This window comes from Canis lupus, chromosome 31 (genome assembly GCF_011100685.1).
Source record: "Canis lupus familiaris isolate Mischka breed German Shepherd chromosome 31, alternate assembly UU_Cfam_GSD_1.0, whole genome shotgun sequence".
Classification (NCBI taxonomy): Eukaryota; Metazoa; Chordata; class Mammalia; order Carnivora; family Canidae; genus Canis; species Canis lupus.
The window spans coordinates 15,074,376-15,102,057 of record NC_049252.1 but is presented as its reverse complement, the minus strand read 5'-3'; the positions used below and the strand labels follow the sequence as shown (position 1 = coordinate 15,102,057).

Below are 27,682 nucleotides of genomic sequence, written 5' to 3'. Positions count from 1 at the left end.
AGGGTGCAATCCTGGAGACCCGGGATCGAATCCCACATCAGGCTCCCGGTGCATGGAGCCTGCTTCTCCCTCTGCCTGTGTCTCTGTCTCTCTCTCTCTCTCTGTGACTATCATACATAAATAAATAAAAAAAAAATTTTAAGAAACAGAATCACTTTCAGGGATTCTAATATATAAAATATCTAATAACATGAGAGATTCCTGGGTAGCTCAGTTAGTTAAATGTCCAACTCTTGATCCGAGCTCAAATCATGATCTCAAGGTTGTGAGATCAAGCCCTGTGTTGGGCTCCATGGAGCCTGCTTAAGAGTCTCTCCCTCTGTCCCTCCCCCACGCTTCTCTAAAAAATATGTATGTGTATATCTCTAATAATATGAATGTATTCTTTAATTAGCCTAAGACTTTATTGTGTAGTATAGAATATTTCTTTATTTATGAACCCTCCAAAGCCCAGGACTTCATGAAAAACATTTTGAAAAACACCACTTAGGTTTATATTATCTGTCTCTAATTAATCCAATCCTTCAGCTTAGGCTAATGATTCAACTCACAAAAAATATCAAATAAATTTGGATAAAAATTTTTTAAGGGGAGCTATAATCTCCATTGTTTTATAAAGGTCTTTAAAACCAGTCATGCAATCATTTTCTTTTTCTGGGATATCATGAGCTTTGAACAGTAGTGGTGCTAAGCCAGATAATATTATAAGCAGTATTAAATTATAGAGCCACAGAAATCTCAAGCAATACTGGAAAAGATCAATAGAGAAGTTGGCTTTCTTAGAAGCAGTGTCCAAAATCTAAACAGAAGTACATAATTATTTATGTGTGGTTGCTCCTCGAGCAGCCATGCTGCATGTTGCATACCTCTAAAAGATGGAACTGATAAATGGGTATATTTTCTTCTACATTCAAAGTATCATTTTAATGATTATCTTGTTTTCATTTGGAACAGCTGTCTACACAGGGCCTGGGCCAGTAAAGGACGTGTTCTCAACCACCAATAGAATGACTGTGCTTTTCATCACTGACAGTCAATTGGCAAAAGGGGGATTTAAAGCAAACTTCACTACTGGCTACTACTTGGGGATTCCAGGTATGTGCACTTGGGACTGCATGTTGCGTGTAAACTTTTGGAGCAAAATGACAAAAACATACAGTATTTCAAAGCCTAAATATGACTTCTGTGTTTGCATTTGAATGTATTCATTCTTTCTCATCTTATCAGAGATTTCCTTCTTCCTTTATGTCCACATAACCACTCCCTAAGTCACTTCAAAACAGGAATCCATTTCATTTTCAACAAATTTACTTGCTCTTCTATGGGATGTAAACTCGTGAATTTTGTTCACTTAGGGGGGGCATTTTAAATGGTAAAAGTGGGGTACTTGACACTATGAAGGAGGACTATTTGTCGTGTCCCCTTTGCTAAGAGCATTTTCAGAGAGCAGCAGGGAATCAGGCAAGTGAACTCTTTGGATTCCAGCAAGATCCAATTAAAAAATTAACATCATTAACTTCTTAAAGACAACCAGTATAAAGCCCCTGCCATGAAGGATGAAGGAATTTGATGCTAATACTACTGACATGCACAACCTTCTTACCCTATATTTTTTTATATCATAACATAATCAGCAGGAAAAAACTAACTTGCCTGCCTGCTCATCATGGATATATCAGTATCTCTATACATGTAGGTGGGGGTGTGATGTAACTCATTGCATTTGACAACCTACAGAGAATTTGTGATCACTTGCTGCTCCTCTTGGACTATGATTTTTCTTATATTATTGCTCCTCAACTGTGGTTCTCTCCTTGTGCAAATATGTCAGGAAGATGGAATGCATGTCACTTCCTTTATCTATCTTTCTTTTTCATAGTAGATCGTGGTCAGTTTGTCTTCAACTAGAATGTCTAGAAAAGTTGTAGGGTCAAAGCAGGGATCTTCATCTGGCCTGTTATCTAATCTCTGTTCTTTCACTCACAACAAGCCTAGACTTTTGACTCCATCTCTGAAAGTTGTATGCTTTTAGCTTACTGCAAGGCTAATCTGTATCTTGTCTACCCTCTGGACATGAAAATAAGCCACATCAATTATTATCCAACTTACTTAGGTAGGAGTGAGTGGTAGCCCAATCAACTAACCTGCCCTTCCGGATTTCATGATTGGTTTTAGAAACAGCTACTTGTTTATAAGCAACAAGTGACACATGTCAATCAAAATATTCAATTAATGAAATAAGCAAACAAAACATTAAAAACTATGATAAATATATAGTATAATAAGATAGAAATAAAGACTTCGAGACCTACTGAAAATTAGATTTTACCTTAAAATACAGTCCATAAAAAAGAAGAAAATATAGAAAATGATATGATTTAAAATTATTTTACTTTACAAACTAAAATATTTTAAAATCATATTCATAATTATTTTTCAAAGAAGTAAAAAAGAAAATACAGTGACATGAAAGTAGGAATAGATGTTATATATTTATGCAAGTATATGTTTATATATGTATGTATAATGACTAAATTCCAGTTAACATAGAATGTCATATTAGCTTAAGGTATATAATTCATTGATTTATCACTTATATATAACACCCAATGCTGATCACAATACCCTCCTTAATTCCCATCACCCATCTAGCCCATCACCCACCCACCTCCCTCCATCACCCCTTAGTTTGTTCTCTATCCTTAAGACTCTCATGTGGTTTGCTTCCCTCTCTCCCTTTTATCCCCCTCCCATATTCATCTGTTTTGTTTCTTAAATTCCACAGATGAGTGAAATCATATGGTATTTGTCTTTGACCAACTTATCTCACTTAACATAATTATTCTCCAGCTCAATCGACATCATTGCAAATGGCATGATTTCATTTTTTATGGCTGACTAATATTCCATTGTGAGATATATATAGATATATATATCTATATATATCTCACAACATCTTTATCCATTCATCAGTCAATGGACATTTGTGCCTGTTTATAGTTGCATTATCAACAACAGCCAAATTATGGAAAGAGATTACCATTTTGGATCAAGCTACTGGTTCTGTTCCATGATAATTTTGTTGCTACTGATTTTACTATGATAACCATGTTTGCCTGCCAATATTTTTTTCTTTTTTTTTTACTCCCATGCCTGCCAGTATTTTAGTCCAGTTTTTTCTTTGTGGTGTAGCTATTATTTTAATTTTAATTTAATTCAACATTTGATTTAACTCGTTAATCATTTGATTTTCTGATGATATTTTTATTTTTTTAAAGATTTATTTAATTATTCATGAGAGACACACAGAGAGAGAGAGAGGCAGAGACATAGGCAGAGGGAGAAGCAGGCTGCTCGCAGGGAGCCAGATGTGGGACTCAATTCCAGGATCACTCCCTGAGCTGAAGGCAGACGTTCAATCGCTGAGCCACCCAGGCATACCATCTGATGATATTTTTAAAAGGTAGATGAGTAACAAACGTAGATGAGAAAAAAATTATGTATAGGATTTAGTTCTTCTAAGATAAAAAAGACTTTGGATGTATATAGTTGATAAAACCTAATTGGTTCTTATTGCTACATAGAAAATGTCACATAGAGAGTAAATGACATAATAAAGAATTTTAGTTAATAGTAGAAAATGCAAAATGGTTTCAGCATTATTTTTTAACTAAAATTATGACTTCTAGTTTTTTAGGAAAAATTAATATTTAATTTTAGCCTCTAGTATTTTGCTAAACACCTGCCCCCTAAAAATGACATTACAAATCAGTTGCCCTTAAGATATTTGGAAAACCATGGCCCTTTATGAGCAGAGGACTTTCCTGTTGAAACTCTACCACAGCCAAATTATTTTTTCTGATTTGATTAGAGGTCTTTGTTGATGCCATAAACAACAAAGTTTTTTGGTTGATTGAATACCTATTCAAACACTCTGGCACCAAAATATCCACATTTCCACAAAAATTACTGCACAAAAGTATGATCAAGAATGCAAAAACAATAGATAAAGAGATGGAAAAGTGTGCATACAGGAAAAAAATGCCTGCAATGGGCCTGCAGTAAAAAAAAACACCAAGCCACAATTTGAAATTTGAAAATAATAAACATTCCCAAATGAAAAGAACCAGTCAAAACTAACAGTGACAGATATAAAGGGAGAAAATTATGTATTTTGACCAAAAAATCACAGTCTTACTGTTGTCTGTAAAAATTTAATAAGCAGTAATCAGTATTATAAAATTTACTATTTAAACTTTTAAATTTCAAGAGGGATATATTTTGACAAATTCCTAAACAGAATAAATATAATCATTTTTCAAATGTGTTAAAAATCAAATCAGCTTTGGGGTTCCAGGGTGGCTCAGTCAGTTAAGCATCTGACTCTTGATTTCTGACCAGATTTTTTTTTTATTTGAGAGAGAGAGAGAGAGCTCACAAAGGATAGGGAGAGAAAGAAGCAGGCTCCCCACTGAGCAGGGAACCCAGTGTGGGGCTTGATGCAGGGCTCAATCCCAGGACCCTGTGATCATGACCTGAAACAAAGGCAGATGCTTAATGACTGAGATACCCAGGTGCCCCTAACCAGGTCTTGATCTCAGGGTCATGGGATCCAGCCCTGTGTTGGGTACCACGCTCAGCAGAAAGTCTGCTGGAGATTTTCTCTCTCCCTCTCCCCCTGCTCCTCCCTTCTCTCTTTCTCTTTCGATCTCTCTCAAATAAATAAATAAATCTTTAAAAAGTCAAATCAGCTTTACATATTACTCATTTCATGAAGAATACTTAAAGACAGTATAGTGGTATTTTGAAGATTTTTTCGAGAATTGAATGTATGGGCATCAATATCACCTACTTGGCATCTGTCACCTATTATTTGAATGCAAAAAGAATTAATTCTTCAGAGTATCTTAATGTAGTCCAAGAAAATATCTAATAACTACTCTGGGTCTCCCAAATTTTTTCCAAGAATGATGTCATGGAAAGAACTTTTTTTGAATCATTATATTGTATAACTGAAACTGAAACAACAATCTATGTTAACTACAGGAATTAAAATTAAAAACTTAGTTTAAAAATCTGAATTAAGAAGAAAGAGAAGGACTGAATAATTTTTTTCCAAAAACTATATAGAAATGGCCAATAACTACATGAAAAGATGTTCAACATCACCCATCATTGGGGCAATGCAAATCCAAGGCACAATCAGATATCAACTTACTCCTGTTAAAATGGTTATTCTTGAAAAGACAAGTAATAAATAACAAGTGTTGATTAGAATGTGGGGTAAAAGGAACCCGTGTAGACTATTTATGAGAATGCAAACTGGTACAGCCACTGTGGAAAACATTATGAAGATTCCACAAAAATTAAAATTAGAACTATTTACATAATCCAGCAATCCCACTTGTGGGTATAAATCCAAAAAAAAACTGAAATCGGAATCTCAAAGAGATATCTGTACTTCTATGTTCATTGCAGTGTATTTACAATAGCCAAGATAAAGAAACAACCTCAGTGTCAATCTACAGATAAATGGATAAAGGTCATGTGGTATATTATATTCAGTGCAATACTATTCATCCATGAGAAAGAAGGAAATCTTGTCATTTGTGACAACATGAATAAAACTTGAGGACATTATGCTAAGTGAAATAAATCAGAGGAAGACAAATACTACATTACATCATGTAGGTGGAATCTAAAAAAGCCAAACTCTTAGAAATGGAAAGAAAACAAACAAATAAATAAGTAAATAAGAAAAAAGTGTATTTTTAAAGAAATGAAGATGAATTATAAAACCAATTGAACTAATGAGATAAAAACTTAACTCTAACCAATAGAGAAATGGATTTTTTTCATAGATTTAAACAATTGAAATAATTTTTGGCATTCCACCATCCGCAAAAAAAAAGAAACCATACAAAATTTTGATACAAAATTTTAGAGAAGTGCTGGTCTTTTAAAAAAAAAAGCTTAAATCTTAAATGAGAACAATGGAAAGAGGTGGAAAGAAAAGATCACAAAAAGGAATACAGCCACAAATCTCTTCCACAAAAATATTACAGTTACTGGTTTTTATTAGATTTTTATTAGATAAATATAACACCAAGGATTTTGAAAAATATCACAACAATTCTATTCAAGATAAAAGCCTAAAAAGCACAACCTATGACTTCTAATGCTTCTATCCACTGATACCAAGTTTTTGGTGTAGGAATTGTTCATGTTTGTTTATCCATTTGCTAGATTGTAATAATTATGATTATGTTATTCAAGAAATAAGTCATTTAGAAAGAATTCCTGACTGAAGCTAGAGTGGACGCTTCCATGACCATCACTGTGTGGTGAATATTCTGGGAATGTGGTTTCCCATCCTTCATGGACATGGGACAGATGCTGCTGGGTGTAGAAAATGGAGTGAATGAGTCATCATCAGCACAATCTTCTCCCAGCGGGATTTTTACACCAAAAGACTGAAAAGCAATTATAGAAACAGGGAATCGGCAGTGGAAGATAATCAAGCTGGTAATGGAAAGAGAGATTGAGCACACTTATCTGTTTATATGGTGCCCTGCTTTGAGGATCATTTTAGAAAGAAGTATAAAAGGGATATCAAAAATTTTCAGCATTTATGTACTTCATTTATCTTCTGAGGTATTTCAAGGGCAACTTCCAATACATTCAACTGAAATATAAAACAATTGTATAACATATTTTTGTATCTCCTTTCCTTATCCTATTTTTAGCATTTCCTTGTAAATTAAACTAGAACATATGAAATATAGATTTATTAAGATCTGTCTCCCATAAATGTCCCCTCATTGCTCTTTTCTGATACTCAGGGTCTTAATTTGGAATTCAATAGTGCTTATCAGGCAACTGTGGAAATGGCAGCTGATTACATTTAGGGGTTTAGAGCCCTCCCCAGATTGTGTGGCATGTGCCTTAGAGATCAATTCAGTTCCATTTAAAGCCAAGCATATGTTGATTAAATGAGGCAGGGCTACTGGAGACTTCATAAAATGAAGATGGGAAAATTCAATTCTTGGCAATATTTCTTTTTCCCTCTTTCACTATGGGCATAAAATGATCGGAAGTAAGATTTCAGAGGCCACAGAGAGTTAGACTTTTGGATTAAAGACTTCATAATGAAGCTGAACTGCTATATGTTGCAAAGAATTGGAATCCAGTCCATGCATGTAAGGAAAATTTTGAAAGAGTTTATTCAGACCTTTCCTCAGAATTTATAATCTCTACTCAGTTCAGCAACAATAGACCATTTTGCCCCATTCAGTGTTTTTTCATTGATGCATCCATTTTACAGAAGCAAATTATTTTTTTTCTAGATTCAGGGGATCCCTGGGTGGCTCAGCAGTTTGGCGCCTGTCTTTGGCCCAAGACGCGATCCTGGAGTCCCAGGATCGAGTCCCACGTTGGGCTCCCGGCAGAGAGCCTGCTTCTCCCTCCTCCTGTGTCTCTGCCTTTCTCTCTCTCTCTCTCTGTCTATTATGAATAAATTTTTTTAAATCTTTTTTTTCTAGATTCATAAGGTATAACTTCAACATCTTCAGGATAGCGCGCAAAAATAAATTACAATTTTCAGATCTTTATACATGTATTCATATTTTCATTTAGAAATTTAAATTTCCATTCAGTAAATATATGCTTTTACAAATAAATATAGACTGATGACACTAGTAAGAGTAAATTTATCAATAAGCTTATTTATGATTAAATTATTGGCATTGAGAACTCATCTTTACATAATGATTTTAACAAGCTATGAAAACAAAATAATGAGATAATTTCAAAATAACTCATGGTGACTAACATTCTCTATTAAGATATTTAATCATGGATATATAATTAGGCTGTCAGCTTTTTAAATAAATATAATGTATATCAAAGTTTAGATTTAAAATAGAATATACAAATACAAACACATGTATCCCTAGTTTTAAGCCTTCTTTCTGTTTAAAGGAAAATTAATAGTGGATAAATAAAATATAAAGTCAGTTAAAATATTAATGCTTGCCTGTAGAATATGAAATTATCTTCACCCATTTATCATCTCACTAATCTGGTTAAAACCTATGTGTTTGTGAAACAAATTGATAATTACATTTACAAGAACATCCCTAATAGTATTATAGTTGATATACGTAACCTACTTCTCTCATTGGGGTAAAGATTTATAGAAACAACTGGCCCAGCCATGTCTTCTTTAAAATATTTTTTTTATTAATGTAAGTTAGATTTGGGTTACAAAATGCAAACTTTTTCAAAGTTTAAGATAAAGTACAAACAGCTCCAATTATTGTTTTCAGATACTCAAAGGAAAAGATTAAGTATGATTTCTTGTTGGTAATCTGGAGGGGAAAGTAGCACAAAGGGCACTTAGAAATAAGAATGTTAACTTAAGTATCAGCTAAAGAGGTGCTTTCTAAGTGTTATTCTTTTTGCTTTTAAGAATATTATTTGTTGAGCATTCAATATACTCATACTGGTTTACCAAATACATTTCTTTTTTTCAGCTGACTCTCCGAATTCACCTAAGACATAGTACTTACTCGTATGAGACAGTAAAGAAACTAAAGCTCTGGGCAGCCCAGGTGGTTTAGTGCCGCCTTTAGCCCAGGGCTTGATCCTGGAGACCTGGGATGTCAGACTCCCTGTGTGGAGTCTGCTTTTCCCTCTGCCTGTGTCTCTGTCTCTGTCTGTCTGTCTGTCTCTCTCTCTCTCTCTCTCTCTCTCTCTGTGTCTCATGAATACATAAACAAAATTAAAAAAAAAAAAACTAAGTCTCAGAGAGGGTAACTTCTTTGCTCAAGTTTGAAAATAAACATAAATAAATCAATCAATAAATAAATAAAGAAAATGGCTAAATTGCAGACCAAACCAAGGCCATAAGATTCCAGAGTTTATGCTTTAGCCAACATTCAAATACAAATAAGCATATTTTATCTTTATAATTCATAGAATCAATTTGTTTACAAATAAATAGAGTTTCCATTAGCCAATAAATTGCCCAATTTAAAAAATATATTTCTTTGAAATCATACATTTGAAGATCACTTTATATTGTGTCAGCTCTATTACTAGGGTTTGTACTGATCTTTGAGGCCTATTAATCATTTAATATAAATTAATCCACTTAATGTTTAACAGTTACTACTGATTTCCCACTTTAGGCAGGCATGTAAAGATGAAGAAACAAGGTCTATGGATATTTCAATTATTAAAGTGTATTTTCAATTTAAAGAATGGACTCGATAAAAGTGCAAACAGAAAAAGCTTTCTTTTTCTCCACCTACTTTATTTCAAATCTCCCTTTTGGCCCCTGGATATTTCAAGTGGACCACCTCACTCTTGCAGTTATTTTAGGTCTTAAATGTTCTTAACTGTGTAATTAAGATTCACTTTTAGATATTAAGATGTACTGTCAAATTGAGCATCAAAATTTTAAAATCATCTGGTTCAAATTTTCTTTTATCTCCCAGTTCTGGTACAAATCTTAGCCTAACAACTTAAGGTAGAGGACCCTAGAAATATTGCCTTTGACTCACGTTCCACATTCTTTCCCTTCCATCTTCCTATACCTGCAGTGTTCAAGGAGAGGCAAACAGGAAAAATCTATCACCACTGTGTTTTTCTTTTGGCTAACGGTGGCTCCTGGCCAAAGACTAGCTCTTTTGTAGAACAGAACTGTGGGTTCTTTGGAGCATTCCTCTCCTGCTCTCCTTCCCCATGACTACTGCACTGTAGACAAGAGTAGTACTCTTCCTAAGCAATCTCCTATAGCCCTACTCAGTTCCCAATTCCCTCCCCGCCCACCAGGTTCTGCTCTGCCTGTGTCCACTTTGTGTTGGAGCATGCTTATCCTGTCAGGCAGCTGTCACTCATTTATATTCCCCAGTGCCCATTGGCCATAAGGAAACTCATGCACTTTTCCCATATGGAGAAAATGCAGGCTGTTTCCACTGCCACTCTCTCTCCAGTCCCTAGCTACCCTCAAGGGAAGCTCCAGCCTAACTTCTGACTTTGAATTCGTTACATAGGAAGTGAACATAAATCTTCATTTGTACAGCTACCTGCCCACAAACTTTAAGAACCTAGAGTCACTACTTCTTGTGAAGTTATTCATTATACTTTAGTTCAGTCTGATATTTTTCAAAAATCGGATCATGAAATCAGATTTATTTGGTTTTGGTCAGCATTTCATATTATAGAACGGAATAAAATAGAAAAGAATAAAATTTAGAATAGAATAACAGAATAAAGGTGTTTAATTTAGTTACACACACACAAAAAAAAATTTAGTTACACACACACACACATGCACACATCAGTTAAAAAAAAAAAATCTGAAAGCTCCTGCATGAATCCCACAGAAGCAATAGGTCTCGTGATTCTTTAGTGTAAAAAAAAAACCTTCAGGTGGGTAGTGATATGATGGCCTTCCTCCTTTAAGGTAACTCAGTATGAATTGTCTTGGAGCTTCCCTCCCTTGGTGTGCTGGATGGCACCATCTTCCCTTCTCCCACTTGAAAACAGTTCCTTGAAGATATATTATGCAGTCTTTTTAGGAAAGATATATATTCTAATCCTCATATATACACACATACCTAGAAACAGGTGATGGGTCTTGATAGTTGCTAGACCAATTTTGCTATTTTTTTAGTAAGTGTAGTATGGCTACATTTAGTACCTCTTTTTAAGAGTGTAACAGTATTTATCAATACTCTCAGATTTGGGGCTACGACCTAGATTTAAAATGACAGGAATGATTCTTTTCAAGTACCATTACATTTGGTCATCATAAATTGAGAAAATCTATATGGAGATTAGTACAGTTCAGTTTTGAAACCACTTTAACATGAATTGCATCTCCTTGAAAACAGTATAATAGTTTATAATTAATATTCATAATACCTTTCAAAATACAAATTTCCCTCTTCTTTATTTTTATCGAGTACTTTTGCTTCCCCATTATGATCATCTGTGCATGATGTGAGGGAAGAAATATTAAACCCTCCATACCAATCTCCATACCCTCTATACCATCCCTCTTCTCAGGGAGGCCAAATCCCATGTGGCCCTCAATGAGATCCTAATACTGCCATGTAGCTATCCCTCTCAAACCACAGTTAAAAACCATGTTGAGGGAGCAAACCCCTCTCTACCTGTGCAAAACCCTGTAAGATCAAACAGTTCCAGAAAACAGTAGCAGCCACTTTCTTCAAACAATGAATATTTCCAATAAGCCTATTTTTACATGACTCAAATTCTGGAAACCACCAACTGCCTCCAGATTCACTCAGTTCCTTCTTTGTCCAGCCTTTTCATTTTCCTTCTATTTTTTCATATGCCAGTCACATTCTCTTGACTCCAACCTGATTTACTTGTTTAGAGCTCCATCTTCAAGTTCTTTACAAATTACTGCTATTGCAGAGTTTCCATTTATTTGTGACTACTTTTCCCCCACCTGACCCAGGCTATAACCGAGCTCACTGCTTCTAGCCTGGCCCAACTTTGGTCTCATCAAAAGGCCACTTCCACATTTCCATATGATATAAGTTTGGATGTATCGTGTGGTAAAATCAATAGATCCTCCTATGCTTGTGTAACATTCCAATGGTTGTTGCTTGTATGTTAATTTGGGGTAGAGATGTCTATTGAAGAGACGAACAGAGATAGGGAGGAGTGTATCCTAAACCTCTTGGCCATCTCTTGGAACTGCTCTGTGCTCTCTGAAAAGATGCCTAAGGTTTTGTGCACACTTTTCTCAAGCCATATCTCTGGCTTTGACCCTATTGTTGTGGAGGTATTCTGAGAACAAAGTGTATGTAATCTTACTTCATATTAAATCTACCTCAATCACTCACTGTGGTAAAGGCCAATGTGTAAAGAGGCAGGAATGGGATGGATACTATGGGATCATGTATTTGTCACGTCTTCACTCCATAAGTAAATATTCTCTCTCAATAGAGCCCTGCAAGGAAGACGATTTCCAGTGTAAGAATGGAGAGTGTGTTCCATTGGTGAATCTCTGCGATGGCCTTCCGCACTGTAAGGATGGCTCAGATGAAGCACATTGTGGTATGTTCCATTTTAGGAAAACACTTTAATCACGTTAGCCTCTACATTTGGCTTCTACAAATGTAAAAGATTCAGAATGTGGTTATCAATATATGTCTTGGTGCTTTGAGGTATGATCATCCCCCCAGTGATTTCAGCACTTAGTAATGTTATTCTGGTTAGGAGAAAAGTTGACCAGCAGATCCCTGTTTTTTGTTTGTTTGTCTATTTAAGCTTGACTGCATTTAGTAACTTTAAGTCTAGGACAACTCATATTCACATAAAAAGCATAATATACCATAGACAGAGAGACAATGGCCTGCACCAGGCCCTCTAGCACCACCCTATTAGCTAGGATAGTTTGCCCATTGCCTGCATATGGATACATCTTCATATTTACTTAGAACTGACTATGTTAGATTTGCTCCTTTGCATTTCTGGTTCTTCAGTACCTACTACTCCTGCTTTGTTGAGTCCTCAGTCTAGCCTACTTCCAGATCTCTATAAAATGATGAGCAATGACTACTTTTACTATGTCTTGCTTTTATTTCTAAGCAAATACTTAATGCTACTTATTATGCCATGCCCTGTAGCTGAGTGCTTGTAAAACACTCTTAACATAATAAGAATTAGTTCTTTTTGGCCATGATAAACCTGAGGCTTGGAGAAGTTAAGTGGCTGCCAAAGATCACACACCTAGTGAATGCTAGAGCTGCATTTCAACTTGAGTCTGCCTGATTTTAAACGTGAACAAGAACATTAACCTACAGAATTACAGTATAGTGTTTGTGGTAAAACTACCATTGCTGATGTTTCACCTGTTTGATAAACTAGCTTCACTGGGCCCAGTCCCTACTCAGCCACTCATAGCCTTTATACTGTATCCAAAATGCTTGTAAGGTAGCGGGGAAGAAGACGGAAACTAAGCAGCAAAAGAACAAGGCCAAAGAAAATAGTTTCTAGAGAAAGAAGTAAGGGGAAAAAATGCCTAAAGTTGTTTCTGAACTTGAATTTTCCTTCTTTTAGAGACTAAGCTTATAAGACATGATCCTCACAAATAACTTTATTTTCTATTTATTTGCTGTATTGATATGCAATAAACTTCTGTATCTCTGCCTTTTCCATCTTTATAGTTATATGAAGGAGCAATGTTAAGTCTATCAAATTTGTATTTTTCAAGTTAGGCCTTCTAACATACTCTTAAGAAAAATTACAATCAATCTCATAACTCTAAATGTTAAGAACATTACACATGTAGTTTACCTTTTTTTTTTTTTTTTTTTGAGCGAAAGCAAGGGGAGGAGGGACAAAGAGAGGGGGAGAGAGAGAGAATCTTAAGCAGGCTCCACCCCCAGCAAAAGCCTGGCAGGGTTCGATCTCAGGACCCTGAGATCATGACTTGAGCTGAAATCAAGAGTCAGACGCTTAAGCAATTGAGCCATCCAGGCACCTCAGAGCCCATCATTTACTCTTAACAGCTTAGGCCGAAGTGACCTTGTGTATGATCTGATCTCTTTAGTACGTCTTTTCAACGGCACAAGGAACAACAATGGTTTGGTGCAGTTCAGAATCCTGAGCAGATGGCATGTAGCTTGTGCTGACAACTGGACCGCCCAGATTTCAAATGATGTCTGTCAGCTGCTGGGACTAGGGTAAGTGATTCTTCTCAGGTCTGTTTTAAGAGATTCTCAAATGTTTTTATTGATATCAAATAGGGTTTATTAAGACATAAATTTAAGGAAGTTATGAATTTAGAAAATACACATGAGCAAAAGGAAGACAAAAAATTTTGATTAAAGCCATTCTCAAAAACAACCACTGTTATGTTTATAAAAATATTTATTTATAAAAATATAAATATGATAAAAAAAAAAAGAATTACCACAGGATCCGGCAATTGCATGTCAGGATATTTACCCCAATGAACTGATATATTTGCACACACACGTACAAAGCAGCTTTATTCAAAATATTCAAAAGGTGGAAATCCTATACTACAAAATTTTACAAAATATAATATTATATTGCTTTTTAGCCTACTTACACGGGCATTTCTCATGTCGATTAAATATTTTCTATAGATTATCAAAGAAAATGAAATATTCTTTGTTATACTATATTATAGTATATATATAACTAATCACAAAGGTCCTAGAGAACATGCTTTTGCTATATCTTTGCAACATTTTCACAATAATTCCTTCAGAAAATCTGTAGCAGTGTTACTATTGTGAGAAAAGATATGCAAAATTTCAAGGCTTTTTGAAGAAGCATAATGCAAGTGATAATTCCATATTAATGACACACCTAAGATTTATTATAGTTCCAGTCTGTCATAATACATCATATCAAATACACTAGTTCACCATATTCATTTCTTACCTTCCTATCAATCTCAAAAGTAATAAGGTTTAAAATAGAAGGGAATAGTAGTAATAATTTGCTTCTTTTAAGTTGTATAGTCAATTCTAATTCAACATTCTGATCCTTTTGGTATTCATGATTTAGGACATTTAATCATATTAGATCACACATGGTTATTTTATCACTTATAGCACTATATTGTTTACTAGTATGTCTTGTCATTTTAAACTATAAAGTCTAAAAAAATAAAAAATAAAAAATAAACTATAAAGTCTATAAATACAGGAACTATGCTTATTTTATCCAATACTGCATTGCTACCATCTAGACTTATCATTGTCTCAAAATACAGGTAGTAAATAAACATTTGTTAAAGCAATAAATTATTCATTACAAATAAATATATATATGCATATAAATATAGAAATATCTAGCCATCTAAATGCCCAAAGTTGTTCAACATAAATCATTATCATTTTCCTTCTGTCCTGATGGGGAATGATTTTCTAATCCATTCTAAAAGTTTTGTATAAAGTGAAAAAAGGAAAATAATTCAAGTCCACTTCGACATATATCATGAGCATTTGGCAATTATCTCAACTGTTCCTAGCTCATCAAAATCAAAGGTAATTGATTGCTTTCTTTATAAAGAGCCCTTCTTTCTAGCTGATTAATAATCATGCAGTCTTCATGCTATACACAGATTTTCAAAATTTATTTCAAAATGTTTATTTTTTAATGCAAGACATATTTTCCACTAGAAATAACATTAATGTAGCAATTAGGTCTTGGTGTAACCTATAATAGCCGTTTAATTTCTAGTAGACTGGGAGAGTTACATTGTGTACTAATGCCGATCTAGTACCTAACCACCACATAGAAGTATTCCTATAGTAATAGGAAAATGTTTGAGGCCCTATTCAGAGTATCAGAAATGCCCCATAATTTCTTGCAATTTGAATTGAGAGTTTTCAACTTCCTTTACTTCCTAAAATACTGTTCATTCAGAATCTGAACTCCTCAGCTTTAAGTCTCATTCAAGTGATGTCAACCTCATTAGGAAGATAAATTTCTATAAAGAGCAAAGGGAGGATGTGAGTTTCATCATCCATTATGTAAATAATCATCAGTTTGGTTTATATGCATTAACCAGAGATTTCCTGCACTTTATATATATTATTGTTTTTATAATACATTATAGCTTGTATTCTAACAAATCTTTCAATGTGGGAAACTTGGAGAGCTAAGGAAGCTGAGTGGAGGGTAGGTTGTAGCGGGAATAATGTTTTTTGATGAAGAGGCAACAAAACACTGAACTGACAGTTGTTTATTTATCCTCACTTCAAGGAAACCACTGGGCAAGTGGCATTGATTCCAAACTCCTATTTCAGTGTTAATTTTAGTTCAATACAGGTGAGGCCCTAAGAAGTCATTTGCTTTCACTACTGAACTTGTCAGTAATTCTTACGAACTGTTTTACAGACTCAAGAATTTAGTAAAGGTTAAGCTAAGGAGATTGGTAACTTGACCTTGTTTCCACAAGTAATGAATCCAAATATCCTGGATGATGGAGATTTCACTGCACAGGAGCTTGTGTTCCAATTCACCATCTATCCAAGCATAATTATATGGTTATAGACACAGGAGTTCTTTTCATTCTGGTTGTGAATCTTAAATAAATAGTTTCCTGCAGGATATAGAGGGTCAAAATGAATCACTTACAAAGACCAAAGTATGAACATCTTCATTGACAGAAGTTTTTAAAATTTGAATTAAATATGTTGGGGATTCCTACAATTGCATGACATAATGTATTGCAAAGGAAAGATTTCTTTATTACTTAACAGTTGCTAATATAAATGTATTATTTTGATTACTCCTGATCAAAAATTTAAACATTAGCAAAGATATTGTGTCTGTTCCATGGATGAGTAAAACATGGCTTTTGCTTTAAATATGGTGGGGACAGACACATAAATAGATAATGACAAAATAAGGTGATAAATAAAAGGTGCTAGAAGAGAACCACTCAATTTGGGCATGTCAAGGAAGGCTTTCTAGAAAACAGCTTGAGCTAAGTGGATGACAGGCAATCCCACACAACTGTGTACTATCTATTTACATGTTTTCCCCCAGCCAGATTTTACTCTCTAGTTCACTGACCTCATTTTCCATGAATCACAGTCCTCCAGCAGGAGACAGGGACAAAGAACTAGATTATTTTTTAGTGTGTATCAAGCAAATAGTACATCCCACTGCCTTAGATACAGTATTTTTTTATGAAGGTCAGGCACTTGCTTTCTTCAGAAATGAGTCGGGTAATCTCTGCAAAGACTTTCATCTTTGGGCCTGCACTTATTAAATAGTCTCCACAGTGCTCTTGTAATTGAAAGAAAGTTATAGCCTTAATGAGAATGTGTCTAGACTGGGGCATGGTAACCGAAAGAAAACTTAGTGAGTTTAAAATGATGTGTTTGGTACAGTGGAAAGTAATTTAGGAGTCAATTTATTAAAAAGGCACTGTAGTCTCTCAAGATTATTTATGCAGATAGGGTACAAAATGCAATTCCCCCAAGATTCTAGTAAATCATGTTGAGGCAGATTTCATCAGCCTTCCCTCTTTTAAATGAAACATTTTCATTCCCTGCCATTTATAGCATGCATAAGTAAAAAAGTACTTTAAATAACACTTTCATGTCCCTGATCAAAGTATGAAAGAAAACATTTTACACCAATGCAAGAATAAATGTTAAAGAAACTTAGGGTTGTGATCTTTAAAACATTTCCTAGGAAAGCACACTACCTTGTTACTAATCCAAAAAATGAACTATGTGGTTGAATTGCCTTGCTGAGCCATTAAAACCTAGAAGTCATCAGGTCTGTACAGCTTCACAGAATTTAGGAAATACTAATGTCTTAAAAATAGATTTGGAAATAAAAATTAAAAAAAAAAAAAAAAAAAGGGATCCCTGGGTGGCGCAGCAGGTTTGGCGCCTGCCTTTGGCCCAGGGCGCGATCCTGGAGACCCGGGATCGAATCCCACATCGGGCTCCCGGTGCATGGAGCCTGCTTCTCCCTCTGCCTGTGTCTCTGCACCTCTCTCTCTCTCTCTCTGTGACTATCATAAATAAATAAAAATTAAAAAAAAATAGATTTGGTTATACACACCGCTATTAGGCTGCTTATGAGGAGTTGCTGTTAATTTTTAAATCCTATAATAGTCCCGGGGCGCCTGGGCACTCAGTCTGTTAGGTTAAGTGTCTGCCTTTGGCTCAGGTCATGATCCCAGAGTTCTAGGATTGAGTGCCCCCCACACTCCCACCCCCATCCCCCACTCCCACCCTATCCCCAGGATCCCTGTTAGGCGGGCGGTGAGAGCGGCTGCTTCTCCCTCTCCCTTTGCCCCTCCCCCTGTTCCTGTGCTCTCTCTTTCTCTCTCAAATAAATAAAATCTCTAAAATCAATCAATCAATCCTATAACAGTCTTATGCAAGGTACCTTCTGTTCAAATGTCAGAAGCCTCAGGTTGAGCCTCTCATTCTCAAATCCAAAATAAGAAATAGAATTACTTCAAGTTCTTCCATTTCGGAAGTGTTTGGAAACTGCTGGGGATGAGGGGATAAAATGCTGTATTTATAAGCCTTCCAAATAAACAGAGCATTAATGGTTTAATAGCCTCTATAGGTACCACCACAAATTTGTATCCACGGTTTAAATGGGTCCTGGAAAACTGAAAATAGAACCTGTGATTCATATTAGTTTTAAAAATTGGTAGGCAAAAAGTGTTCTTGTCTTTGTCCATATTTCCCATCATTGTCCCCAAATTTTCAACCATGTGGGAAAAGCCTTAACACAAAACAACAAAGATAAGATACGGGAATTAATAGAAAAAAAAAATGTAACTACTAACTTCTACTTTAAATGACTTATTTTTTATTTGCTAACCTCACACAGAAATAATTAAATACTATTTTCTGTTATTTTTAATTTTTAATTTGCAAGTTTAGCACCAAAGGAAATTTTTATTGTGTTCTTAGCTATTTTCCTAGAGTGGGATGGGGTGAGAGGCAGGTGTGGGCAAGATGGTGGAAACATTGTATTTTACCAAGTTAAAAAGTTCACCATTTACCTGATATACAAACTATAACTCTGATGTTTTTTCCAATTTTAAAATTAGCAGTGAATTAACTAAATATAGGTAAGGAGAAATAATTATAGCAAAGCATAATAATTTTAGAACTTTCTAAGATTCATATTTAGTAAAGTTTATTATTTACCAGACTATGAAAAGCACAGTGGTTGGGAAATTCTCTCTGCTATGGCCAAGGGAGTGAAAGTAAGTGTACCACTGATTTGTAATCCAAAAGTTGGATCAGCAGCCCCCATACCTGGTTATAGTTAGAATCACCTCGTCTTTTACCCAGATATTTGGATTCAGTGTGGTCTAGGTCAGTGGTTTTTGACATATGATTTTCAGAACCAAACTAGTAGCATCTGCAAGCCTGGAATGCACATACAGAAATGCAAATTCTGGAGCTCCACCTGAGGGACCTACGCATGGGCAAGTCTAGAGTAAGATTGGCAGTCTGTGCTTGAAAGAGCCCTTCTGGCAATTCTGATGCTAAAGTTTGAGAACTGTAATCTAGGGTAGGCTTTCTTAAGCTTCTTTTGTGTGTCATGGACACTTTTGGCAGGCTACTAAAATTTACTAACCTCTTCTTAGAACTGTATATTTAAGTGTAAAAAATAAAATACATATAATTACAAAGGAAATTAACTTCCTAAAAAAAATAACTATCAAAGAGCACCTGGGTGGTTGAATTAAGTGTCCAATTTTTTATTTCATCTCAGGGTCATGAGATCAACCTCGCAGGGGGCTCCCAGTTGGCGTGAAACCTGCTTGAGATTCTCTCTCCCTCTGCCCCTCCTGCTCACACATTCTCTCTCTCTAAAAAAAAAACTTGTTAAATAAAAAATAACTATCAAAATATTATAAATATGACATAGTAATAGATATGTATAGTATCTAGTAATAGTAATTAGTCATAGTAATTAGTAATTAGTCATAGTAATAGATATATTTATTTATATATATATTTATTACATATATTTTATTTAGGTATTGGATAAAATATGTTGGCAGTTCTAATGATTACTATAAGACGAAAAGTGAGCATAAATAATTTTTTAGATGTATGCACCAACAGTTATAGGTGTTGCTATCAGTGTTAATGGTTAGTCACCTACATTTGTATAACAAAAAAGACTAAATTTCAATTAAAGGTTAGTAAGAGTTAGTTCTGTAATTATCTCTTATCTAACCACAAATCCCTTACTTATTATCACAGACAAGAAGTAGCTCCACAGACCCAGACCTTGCTAGTATGGGGCCTAGAGATCTCAGGTCTTTGCAGAGCCCTAGGTGATTTTGGTGGGGTAGTCTTGTTGTCCCAAAGTAACCCATGAACTTTTGTGTACTTGTTTCAGTAGAAAACAGAGAACTTGTACAAAGTATCTATCTCTAAAGTCTGGCACTTTGATTTCATCAGGTATTAAAAACAAAACAAAGTGAAATGAAACAAAACATCAAACTTTTTTTTTCTACTACAACCTGCTTGAGGGCCATCCCTGACTTAACCCAGGTGACTCCTTAGTCTTTTTTTTTCTGACACCAGCCTATTTTAACTTCTCTAAAAAAATGAAAACCTTTCTTGCCCAGTAGATCAAAACAAAAGTAGAGACTTTAAAGAAACCTCTGTAAGAAGGACATCATTAAAAGGGGGGAAAAATCTGCTGCTTGGTTTTCACCAACCGTAGCCTGGTTTTATTGCTTTCTCTGAAAAATTCATTCCTGATTTCTCCCACTAAATATTTAGTGGACTCTCTTATATGAAATGTAACTTATTTATATTGACATAACTCAGGGAGAATTCTCATTGTCTTTTTTATTTTGACTTTTATTCTAATGGGTGTTTCGTAACCCCAGAGAAATTTATGTAGCAAAGAAATTGTTGAGACTATAATCCTACATATAAAGGGTTAAGAAAATATCCCTTATGTTTGGCATAATTGTGAATCATCTACCAATAAATTTTCTACAACATATAGCTATTTAGTCTATAAAAGTCTGGCACAGACTTTTTTTTTTTTTTTTACTCAAAGACTTTTTTTACTCAATCCATATGTATAAGCCAGCATCCTTTATCATTTCCTTAGACCCTGGTTTGGGTTTTTTTTTTTTTTTTTTTTTTTTTTGGAGGGAGAGATTTATCTAAATTCAAGTTAATTAACATACAGTGCAGACAGCCACATACAGAAGAATGAAACTGGATTACTCTCTTACACCGTACACAAAAAAAATAAATTCAAAATGAATGAAAGACCTAAATGTGAGACTGGAATCCATCAAAATCCTAGAGGAAACACAGGCAGCAACCTCTTCGACCTCAGCCACAGAAAATTCTTGCTAAGGCTCCTCTCTAAGTGCAAATGACATATCAGATAACGGACTAGTATCCTTAGATCCTGTTATTTGTGGGGAAGCTTCAATATTCTAAAACAGAAATAGTTGAGAACAGAAGAAAACTTTTGCTCTGTGAAATGAATAACCAAAATCTTCTCGTTCATTTTATTTCCCTCCTAAAAACTATTTCCAATTCCTCAACCTGTAAATAATACTGTATATTCTATGAGACCAAGGGCCATTTTTAATAAAATTGATAAAATCTAGTGGAACAATATACCTTCTGTCCCCTTCTTTAATTTTTTCTTCTTTAGGGATGCCTGGGTGACTCAGCAGTTGAGCATCTGCCTTTGGCCCAGGGCATTATCCTAGAGACCCGGGATTGACTCCCACATTGGGATCCCTGCATGGAGCCTGCTTCTCCCTCTGCCTGTCTCTCTGCCTCTCTCTCTGTGTCTCTCATAAATAAATAAATAAATAAATAAATAAATAAATAAATAAATAAATAAAATCTTTAAAATTTTTTTTCCTTCTTCCACTTTCCCTTATTTTCATTCTTCCTTCTTTTCTTGCTTCCTTCCTCCCTTCCCTATTCCCTTCCTTCTTTTCTCATATCCTTCCATCTTCTTCTTTGCTTTATACGCTCACCTTTTCAAAAGAAACTGGGGTGATTTATTACAAAAGGTATGTGCAGTAAGATTAATAGAATAGTAGCTGAAAATAAGGTCTGAAGAAATAAAAAGACACATCTATAAAACGTACAGGGTCAGCACCATTACTAGTATTTCTCTCTGAGATTCCTGGAAACCTGTGCAAAAAAGAGAACATTAAAAATTGCATCATTTTAATTGTGAGATAGGATAAATGTTACCAGTTCCATAGGGAAGACAGATTTCTCCTGACACTAAATTCTAATGGAAATTTTGCATGCATGTCCTTATAAAGTAGTAATGCTTTAAAAAAAAATATGTGCACTGATCATCCCAATGTTTATAGCAGCATTATCTACAATAGCCAAATGATGGAAAGAGCCTGAATGTCCCATCGACTAATGAGTGGATAAAGATGAGTGTGTACACACACACACACACACACACACGCACACAATGGAATAATGGAATATTACCCGGCCATAAAAAATGAAATCTTGCCATTTGCAATGATGTGAATTGAGCTAGAGAGTATTATGCTAAGTGAAATAAATCAGTCAGAGAAAGACAAATACCATATGGTTTCACTCATATGTGGAATTTAAGAAACAAAACAAGTGAACATAGGGCGAATAAAAGAGGCAAACCAAGAAACAGACTCTTAACTATAGAGAGCAAATTGAGGGTTGCTAGAAGGTGTCTACACCTGAAACTTATATTACATTATATGTTAACTAACTGGAATTTAAATAAAAACTTGGAAAAAAGAAATATGTGCACTGAGAACACCTCTTAGTAAATGTAGCGGTGTATGCCATATGCCTCTTACCCAAAAATAAATAAACTCCAGTGGCAGGTAAGAAAATAAAGTTGCAAATGAGTCAATGATATAGTATAAGGGATTAAGGTCACATTCTCCAAGATGTTAAGCATAAGGATCCTGTCTCTGACAACCTCCCTTGAGTCTAATTTCTCTCTGCCACACTTGAGGTAGGAAATGCCAGGAATTTGTTTCCTTCCTAATATCATTAAATCTGTGGGATAATACAGAACAGCTACCAGACTGACCCATCAATTTTTCTCTTGTTCTTAAGATGGTAGCTCACACAAAGGAGGAAATTGATCAGGTGAAGATAATTTTTTCCACTGGCACTTTTTTTTTCCTTCTGTGTGCCACAAAATCTTAGATGTCCAGGTCAGAAAATCCGAAAATAATCCAGTTTAACTGTTTGCCAAACTATGGTGGTGTTAGGTGAGTGCTAGGTGTGTTGTCATAAATGTGGTAAAGGACTAAGCAGTTGTAGCTGAAATGTGTCCAGTTCAGTCAAGCTGTTTACCTAACTGCCCTCATGTCCTGACTCTCTGAATAGGATGCTTTGCTCTCCTTTGCCTCCAACTCCTTTCATTCATCTTCCCCCCAACCTGCCGCCGCCCCGTTCAACCACTCTCCCCACCTTCTGCCCTGCCAAATCAATCCCATTCTTTCCCTCCAACCTGAAAAAGGGTCCATCCTTCTCTAAAACCCTTTTCAGAATAATCCCACCTAGCTCCATTCATGACTTAAGCCTTTTGGGGTGTGAAATGAGCAACAATGCCTGGCTGCAGCATTTGCAACATTTGTTATTCTGTTTAGCTTTAGTGTGTCCAACAGCTTAAAACGTCCCTACCTAAGCTCCTGCTTCAGGGAGGAATTCTTATCATGGCAAATACAGTCTGAGGATCAAGACAAAAGAGGAAACCCAAGCAGGCCTGAGAAGAGACACAGAAGATTTATACTGTACAAGACCCTCCAGGATATCTTTCTTTTGCTCCCTAGAATTCATCTCTGAGTGTATTTTTATACTCCATATATGACGTTAAAAATAATGATGGTGGATTGCATTTATATGCTTCTTTTCTCACATAGAATAAGGTTTTCCTGAAGCCAAAGGAGCCCTTGGAGGATGCATAACCTATACAGATGATAATAAAGGTTTAGAAATGGGTAGTCAGGAGGCATTAGCACGTCAACAAGGTAATGCTATATGGGCATGTTTCTATGTGATACCAAATTTCTACAGATTTCAAACAGCTGTGCAAATGTGTGGTAGAGTTATCTAAATCTGCAGAGTAAAAATTTCCAGAATTTAAAAAATGCAAACCCTAGCCATAATCTTGACAGTTTCTCTGTAAAAATTAAAAACTAGTTTTGTGGGAAAGAAAAGGAAACTGAGGCAGGGAGCAACTCCGTGGCGTGCTTTAATTACAGAGCTTAATGAGAAGTTACTCTCTCTCAATTCAATTTTTCAGTTTTTCTGAGATTTTGTTTCTCAAAAATAAATGGTGCTAATAAAAGGTTGCTAACCTTTCATTTGCTGAGAATATTTTAAATATACTTTATTGTCTCCATCATTTCTTAAAATAAGAAATAGTTTGTTGTAAATGTTCTCTGCAGCTTATATTCTGTTTACTGTGAATACAAACTGGAATAAATTGTGTTCAGTCTGGAAAAGGATGAGTTGAATTTGGCAGGATTTGAAATGCAAGTAATCGGTCTCAAATTAAACTCCAAATTCTAGCATCCAGCATGGACACCTGGAGATGTTTGTATGAACTGATGGCCTCTAGACACTGCTTTCAGGTTGCTGGCATCAGTATATATGACCAAAAAATGATTATGTGAATACTTTATACTTTTTTCCAAAGGAATGTCTCAGTTATTCTATCCTATGTTCTATATTCAAAACAATATGTCTGTTGTATTAACTTCAGTCTGTTTCCTCATGTAAGTTTAAGACTTGTAGAGGAAATCTAGAGAAGACAATCTCAGAATATAAACTACATCTTTTTTTCGATATGCACATATAATCTTTACTTTTCCCTCTGCCAGATAGTGAAAACATCACTATGGATGGAACAGCATTTGAGAATCCAAGGGTAGAAGTATTAGCTGTTACTAAATATTTTATATTCTTTAAGCTTTGCCTTTAGTCTATTTTTTTCTCCTAGAATAGGCTTATGTTAAAATTTACTTGCCAATTCCATCATGGTATAATGCTAGTGGTAAGTGTATAATAAATAGATACTAGATTTTAAAAACTTATTTACAAATAACACTTCAATATGTTTTCAATTTAATTTTGTCCAAATTTTGTTTTGAATCTCCAGAGATATTAATACATCTTCTCAGGGTCTGTAATAAAAAGAGCTTGTGAGGGTACCTGGCCGGTTCAGTTGATAGAGCATGCAACTCTTGATCTCCAAGTCATGAGTTAGGTGTAGAGCTTACTTAATTAAAAAAAGAAAGAGAGAGAGGCCACCAGGGTATCTCAGTTGGTTAAGCGTCTGATTAACCAGGTCATGATTCCAGGGCCCTGGGGTCGAGCCCTGACCCCTGCATCTCATCAGTCTCCCTGATGAGCTGAGAGTCTGCTTCTCCCTCTGCCCCTCCCCCTGCTTGTGCTCTTTCTCCCTCTCTTGCTCTCTCTCTCAAATAAATAAATAAAATCTTTTTTGAAAAGAGGGAGAAAGAGTCAAGGGATGGAATCAAAACAGGTAGAAATAATGGAAAAGTGATATATATATATATATATAGAGAGAGAGAGAGAGAGAGAGAGAGAGACAGACAGAGAGACAGAGAGAAAGAGAGCACACACATGGGGGAGCAAGGGAGAGGTAGGGGCAAAAAGAGAGGGAAAGAATATCTTAAGCAGATTCTGTTTAACCAGCTGAGCCACCCAGGAGCCCCTTTGAGATACATTTTTAATGAATCACCCTTCAAGATGTTCCTTTATGTAGTTATGAATGTTGTCAAATGACAAAACTAAAACAATTTAGTATTGAGTCTGATGTTCTTTACTCAAGAGAAAACAATCCGTCAATCAGGGGAGTATAGTTAGTGCCTCACAAGCAGTGGAGCAGCCTTTCTTAGTGACCTTGGGCAAGAGGAAACTTTGTGGAATGTTAGAAGAGGTAGCAGGGCACCATTGGCTAGGAGGTCAGGAATTTCTTTATAAGCTTAGCAGGTCCTATTTTCTAGGGCAAAGTAGGCTAGTGAAAGCTGACTTGGAAGATTGTGATGGTGTATATGAAGATTTCTTGACAGGAGGCCTTTCCTGTGTGGGCTGCCAGGTTTAGATCTGTGAAGTGGGCCAGGCCACTGCTGTGGCCTCCATTCTGTGGGGCCCAAAATGTGAATTAACTTCATCAGTGCCTTAAAACAAACCACCTATCAAGTAACTAGAAGTCATTTTGGAAGCCAAAAAGCTGACCCCCTGAACAAGTAAAAAATAGATATTATATTTGGATTTGACAGGGGTTCCCTGACTTGCAAGCATCAAAATCACCTGGAGGGTATATCAACGAACAGACGCTGGACCCCACCCCCAGAGTTTCTGATTGGGGTGTATAGAGTGGGACTAGGCAATTTGCATTTCTAGTACATTCCCTGGAGGCTCATACTGCTTGCCTCTAGAACATACTTTGGAAATCTTTGGTCATGGAGAGTCAGGAACACTAGAAGAATGCCCAACACATATAGGAATTAAGCAGAATAATGATATTGAGAATATTGTTGCAGGAATTCTCTGCTTTTAGTGCCTGTGGTCCTTGGTCACATCGCTTTGAAGGATGAAGAGGTAAACCAGACGAAGAGTGATGGGCAGCAAAGTTTATTGAGCAAGAGTATAAAGCTCCCAGAGAGGGAGGGGCGGCCCAGAGGGTTGCTCTAGGAATTTGTAAGTGTAAGGATTTTTACGAGCTCTTTTGCAGAATTATTTTAAGCAATCAGGGTATGCTGAGTTGTGCCAATCAGGACTTTGGTCACGTGTCTGTCTATCTATTAGGTTAATGTCTATGTGCTGATGGTCTTTCTTTGGTTAAAATCTGGGGCTTGGGAATCCCTGGAGCCTGCCTTAGGCCCAGGGCGTGATCCTGGAGTCCCGAGATCAAGTCCCACATCAGGCTCCCTACGTGGAGCCTGCTTCTCCCTCTGCCTATGTCTCTGCCTCTGTGTGTGTGTGTGTGTGTGTGTGTGTGTCTCATGAATAAATAAATAAAATCTTTATAAATAAATGAATGAATGAATAAATGATAAATAAATAAATAAATAAATAAATAAATAAATAAATAAATAAATAAAATCTGGGGCTTATTGTCTTAACTGCCCTCCTTGCTCATGATAGGGACAAATGCCTTGTGGTTAATTGTCTTATTTTAGGACATTTTGCAGAAGTCACTTCTGCAAAAGCTGCAAAACAGAATGCTAGTGCACACCTGCCTAAGCTATAAAACGTGATGTTAGTGCTGTTTTCTTTAAACCATCTTGACTCCATATTTTCTTGTTAGGGCCCCTGGCCCTGACTATCTAAGTGTTCAAATAACTCCTAACAATGTGACCAAAAACAGTAAGAGAAGAGATAGATCTAAAAGGGACAATGGAGAGTAGCAGGGACCCACCCTTACAGCAAAGATGAGCACCCATCAACCCATTATAATGATGTTTCTGGAGCCTGCAAGCAAAGTCGACACAACTAGAGCCTCTTCAAATTGGATAAGTATCAACTGGCTTAAAAGCTAAGATTAGTGTGATGAATTCTACCAAAAGTTGCACCAGGGTAAAATTCAAAGTCCTCTGATATCTGTTTTGATGCACATTCTATCTTCTCTGAATGCATAAATCCTTAAATATAATGTTTCTCTATTACAGTCCTTCCTGACCCAGAGCTTTCCTGATTTCCATACCCTCTGCTGCCTTTTGAGGTCTTTATGCCTCTTTTGTTTTCTGAACTATAACAAAGACATTTTATATAAATAGTTATATAAAATGATGCTTCCGCTTGCCTGAAGGGAATGCCTGAGTCTTTAACAGTAACAGTGACAGCGCCCATTCTCCCTTTGGCAAAATCATTTCAGGTGTCCTTAATGAACGAATAGTCATTGATTTGTATGCTAGAGTTACTTTTATCTGTTTATAAAGTTCAAGGCGCTGAATTCTAGGACATTAAATAGAGGCTCCATTGCTTCAGTTCTCTATTCAGTGAATGAAAGTTACCAGACAAATACGTTCAGGTTTTTTAAGATGTTGGCCCATCTGAAGGAGACAGGAAATACTCTCAACTTAGTTCTTATCTTCTGATTGATCATAACA

General features: G+C 35.7%; 1 protein-coding gene across 1 annotated transcript in view; it reads left to right on the top strand.

Annotated features, from left to right (window-relative positions):
* TMPRSS15 (transmembrane serine protease 15) overlaps window positions 1-27,682 on the top strand; it is a 118,053-nt gene that overhangs the window by 65,366 nt on the left and 25,005 nt on the right. The window contains exons 16-18 of the mRNA XM_038581118.1: window positions 955-1,095; window positions 11,989-12,099; window positions 13,598-13,730. Coding sequence (XP_038437046.1) covers window positions 955-1,095; window positions 11,989-12,099; window positions 13,598-13,730 — 385 coding nt within the window. The remainder of the gene's footprint in view (window positions 1-954; window positions 1,096-11,988; window positions 12,100-13,597; window positions 13,731-27,682) is intronic.